General features: G+C 36.9%; 2 protein-coding genes across 29 annotated transcripts in view; both read right to left on the reverse strand.

Moving 5' to 3' along the window:
* The window catches only part of adgrd1 (adhesion G protein-coupled receptor D1), a 62,797-nt gene extending 62,597 nt beyond the window's left edge, over nt 1–200 (reverse strand). For both annotated transcript variants that reach the window (XM_051904068.1, XM_051904067.1), the window contains exon 1: nt 1–200. This exon is cut by the window's left edge and continues 171 nt beyond it. The gene's annotated coding sequence lies outside the window, so the exon portion shown is untranslated.
* An 899-nt stretch (nt 201–1,099) lies between these two features.
* Nucleotides 1,100–5,000, reverse strand: part of rimbp2b (RIMS binding protein 2b) — a 170,588-nt gene continuing 166,687 nt past the window's right edge. For 22 of the 27 annotated variants that reach the window (XM_051903912.1, XM_051903908.1, XM_051903910.1 and 19 more), the window contains one exon: nt 1,100–3,158. In XM_051903912.1, coding sequence (XP_051759872.1) covers nt 2,970–3,158 — 189 coding nt within the window. In that variant the 3' untranslated portion in view covers nt 1,100–2,969. Of the gene's footprint in view, nt 3,759–5,000 lie in introns of all 27 variants that reach the window. The other 5 variants (XR_007931375.1, XR_007931374.1, XM_051903917.1 and 2 more) reach the window with 3 other exon arrangements.

Genomic DNA, 5,000 nt, shown 5'->3' on the forward strand with positions numbered 1-5,000 from the left:
TTTGCTAAGAAAAAAAAGTTATGAGTACGTCAGAATATGACGTTCAAAATGACCAGTAGGAATAATGATAACTTGTTATTGGTAACTAAATTCAGAGTTTGTAATCCATCGTTTTAGAGTCCGTAACCCCTTAAGTGTCGCACGCTGCGCTCGAGCTTTGATGAAGATGAAGAACAAGCGCTGAGCTCGCGCTCTCATCAGTGGGTTGAGCCCATTGGGCGGTAAATGCTACTACATAACCGTTTCCTATGGGACACGAAGTTGTTTTCCTGCAGGGGGCGCAGGCAGGCTCAAGAAAGCCGAAGCACAGCCCCATTGATTCCCATTTAAATCTCAAGACGTTTGTCTTAGTACATTATAGTTACAGTATAAATATATTCATTACAATAAACCCGACATTAGAAAAAAATCCGTTCCGTCAATCTATAACCTTATATAGTAATCACAAGCAACAGTGATTGGTCAATCCAGTTCAGCGTTGAGAATAGTAACAACTACCCGGTGACAACGTCTTCTTCATGATACTTCTCCAGCGATCTCGATTAACAACTAAATAATGACACTGAGAAACGTTAAAATCTATTGAAATGCAAATACACAGAAAACAATTTTTTTTAAATAATTATTTTAGAGCAATTTACCCATTTTAAATGATCTCTAGTACCATTCCACCCACCTTTTTATTAGCCTCTTTACGTGGAAATCATGTAATGTCATTTTTTAGATTAAAAACACTATAAGGTGGGGCTGCAGAGCTAAAAACAAATATATAAAAATGTATTTATTCTGCTAAAATATGGATGAAGGGACAACAGAGTTTTAGCTATGGTATCTCTGAGTGTGTATGAGAGAGAGAGAGAGAAAGAGAGAGGCCTTTGACTTTACAACTTTACAATGTAGTATGTGACGTTAAAATAATTTGTACACCTTTAAAGGATGTAAATCGCTACAAAGGCAGGCAATTCTTAACTTTGGGCGCCATCTATTGGAAGTAGACATAAATGATTATATTGTATCAACCCTCACCAAAACGTTTTTACTCACCTGTGAAACTGTAGAACATTGACTTGAGTTAATAAAATAAACACATACAACAGTGTGTATAAAATATCAAATTTATTTTTATATAAAACTGCACATGCACACTCACACAATATTTGATAACCATCAATATAGGCTTATAATTCTTTTTCATAAAGCTAGCACACAATTGCAGACTTTAAAACATTATGGTTTGAAGACACCATGAGGATAGCTTGCACTGTCAGATTATAAAGTTTAATGTACAAAAAAGGCAGTCTGAAAAGCAAGTATAAACATTTAAAAAGAATGTACAAATGGACAAAAGTACAAAAAGAGCAGCAGTCACTCAAACATGTAGAAGCGATGTTTTGTAACATATCTTATGATAATGACTCGGCAAAAAAAAATATACAGTTATTCTGATGAATTAAAATGCCTGGAATTTGGCTGTAAATTGTACAAGATATACAGAATGTTCCTCATACATTCCTGTTTTTTTATTATTATTATATATTTTTATTTGGCAGTCTCGGTCAATCCTTGCAAACCTACTTTAGCATGTTTGTTCAGGGAAAAATGTAGTGGTGAAATGACCAAAAAAAAAAAAAAAGATGAATAATGTATGGAGAACAAATACAGTACAGACTGGATCAAACGGATCACATATTGGAAACTGATTTTCCTTGGCCATACATTCACAATTGCTCATTTCCTTCATCCTTATCAAGTACAGAATATGTGCATCATTTTTTTGAAATGGTTTGAATGCTGGGAGAGGCATCAGTGAGCCCAAAACCAAAGTGATTTATGTAAAATTATGAATAAGTTGTGCTAAATAAGCATAAATTAAGGGCCTTGTTTGTGAAAACATACAGAACTTCTGTGTAAATCGTATATAAAAACATTCTTAAGTAAATTGTTGCATTCAGTCACACAATTTACACGCGAATGGATTTATGAACCATTTAAACAGACATTTGTTCTTTCCAAAGTGTTTGAACAAGGTTAGAGTCCCTTCCTCCTTACTTTTGACACGCATTGCAAAAAACAACACAACACTTGGTCACACAGATTTGAAATACACTGCTTTTTTCATGAGAAGGAAAACATCTACATGACCGCACATGACACAGACAGACGAATCTCACCCAACTGACTGGACACAACACAAACCATTGTGCATTGAATAAGGCAAATATGACAAGGCTCCACTAGGAGTTTCATGACCTTTTAGTGCTAAAACAATCCAGTCAAAAGTGGCAGAACATTTTTTTCGCTCCCTTATGGTATTTGTACTAATAAAAGCAGTGTTTAGTCACTGCAAATCCCACATTTCATATTTGTGCTAACTCCTAAAAAAAATTGTGCTAGGTTATCTTTCTCATAGAAAAGGAGGTCTAGATGATCTGAAATGTGCTGAAATAGTTTTATAATAATAAATATTTGTTATATTAAATGAATGTTTAATTTTATTACATTTAAGGCATATTTATATTTTTATTTAATAATAATACTAATAATGTTATTATATAATTATTAATAATAACAATAATAAAATAATTAAATATCCCTTAAAATTAATAAAATAAAATATTATTCTAATTTAATAAACATAGATCATATTTTATTATACCTTGTACTGTATATTTAAGACGAGACATCATAGTAACTCACGTTAGTGAGCATTTCTGTGCTTTTAAGAATTAAACACGGGCAAACAGGGCTTTTCAATTGCAGTTACAGTTTCAATAGAATAAAGCTGAAGTCGTGGTCATGAAAGCCCTAGTTTCCACCATTTCCCTTTCTCTTTTCCATGCCCAATCTATGTGATTACAGAACCAGAAGATGGGAGAAGTGTTATTTTCTTTCTCCCACTTTCTCTAATAATTCCAACTTTTTTTTTTCCTTAACCCGGCTGCTGCAAGGAAGGGTTACTGTATGTGAAACTATTTGACAGCACCAAGCCTTTTCAATAGATTCTTTCCTTTGGAGAGCAGTCCTTTTTTCTTAGAGTCAGCTCGGGGGCGCCGGACGGGACTGCCGGGCCCCTGGGCTGCGGGGCCGGACCCCGGGATGTGTGGGCGCACTGTGGGGGTGGCACTTCTTCTGGGAGGGCCCGCTTTTTCCACGGGAACCTAACGGAAGACCCGCAAGGGACAGTTCAGGGCTGGATGTTTAAAAAGAAAAGAAAGTGTTTCTTTGCCTTTTAAAGCATCTCAACGTCATTACTGTACAACAGACACTCCCATCTCCTCTCACAGTCCTTTCTGTCCCAGCAGGGCCACCATACAGTCAATTATGAATGAATACAGAAGAATAATACATCCAGACAATAGGGGGCGGCACTCTAAACCGTAATCTATGAATGATATTATGTGGGAGTCGTTTTAGTGAAACTGCTAAAAATGGAGTACGCGTCACTTTAAATTCTAGCTAAGCTCTCATTAAAACATTAATAAACCTGTTAAGACTGCAAGTGCAACAAAAAAAAATTTTTACACATTGACAATGAACTAATTAAGAACTCCTTAACAGCAAAAACACCTTTTACATGCCATACTTTGCCCTTAATATCAGTTGCATAACACATAATTCAAATGAGTATTTACGCTAACAGTGACAATCTATAATGGCAATGAAAAGAGAAGATAAGTATTTAATTTACCAGTCTTTTGAAGTAATCTATCACCTTTCAGCATGGTAACTTCACCAAGGGTGTTGGAGCCAAATCAAACCTGCTTTAAAAAAGCTTCATTTACAAAAGTGGCTGCAAGAACGCATAAACTTAAATAAAAATCAATTCAATAAGAATGTAGCTGAAATCTACGCTTTAGATGGATAAGGGTTGGATACTTATGTTTGTTTGAGTTAATGGAAATAGTGCACCCCACACACACACACACACACACACACACACACCTGTATGACCTGGCTGACCTTGCCAATGTTTCAGTATTCATTTTGAAATCAAAATTGAAATAGTGTGAATTCGTGCTCAGTGCAGTATGATAGGGTGCACGGCTACAGGAGAGGAGAGGGTTTGTCCCAGGGCTTACACTAGGAATCTACTAAACTGCACACATTAGAAAAGAGAAGGGGTGGGGGTAAGGGGGTCAGGGGTCCAATTCTGACCGTGCAACAATGGCCTTATAGCTTCTTATGACTTACAGTAGGAGTCAATGAAAGACGAACATTATAATGGACAACACCCAGAGAAACAACTGAAGATACCAGCTGTGCCTGTCTAATGCACTGACATCAGTGGACCAATCACAGCGCTCTTGTAGTACTGTGAAACTGATGCACAAATTTATGAGATGATAATTCCAGGTCATGAGAATTATAGGTGTGTTTTGATGAGTTTTTATGTGCCTTTATGTGTCTCTGCATGTATCTGTATGAATGCAAATTTGTGCAACATGTCCTCCAACCAATACGCCCATATAGGTCGTCTGTCACTTCCCTGAAATACGACGCATAGGAGCGTTTACTAAAGTTGCGCCCCTATCGACAGGACACTTTCATTTTAATGCATTGTACCCTTTTATCTGCGTCATATTTCGGGTTTCGCGTAGCTCAATTGGTAGAGCATTGCAATATATAACAATATGCAATCATGTAATCATGCGATCGTGGGTTCAATCCCAGGGAACGCATGTGCTCATAAAGTGTATATGCACTATAAATCACTAAGGGTAGGTTTAGGGTGGTGGTAGGTGTAGTCGTTAACAAAAAAATGAGTTTTGCTAAATGGAAATAGGACAAATGGCGGCAGGGTTGCCAGGTTTTCACAACAAAACACGCCCAATTACTGCTCAAAACTAGCCCAAAACTAACCCAATCGCATTTCAAGGGGGTCCCACGGTAAAAATTGCTTTCCGGGGGGTAAAATTCACGTTTTGGCGGGGTTCCCCTGGTAAAAATTCGCATTCCAGGAGCTAAAATCTTTGGGTCAATTCAATCCGCAGGCATGAAAA

Source organism: Ctenopharyngodon idella, chromosome 8 (genome assembly GCF_019924925.1).
Source record: "Ctenopharyngodon idella isolate HZGC_01 chromosome 8, HZGC01, whole genome shotgun sequence".
In the NCBI taxonomy this organism is placed as follows: Eukaryota; Metazoa; Chordata; class Actinopteri; order Cypriniformes; family Xenocyprididae; genus Ctenopharyngodon; species Ctenopharyngodon idella.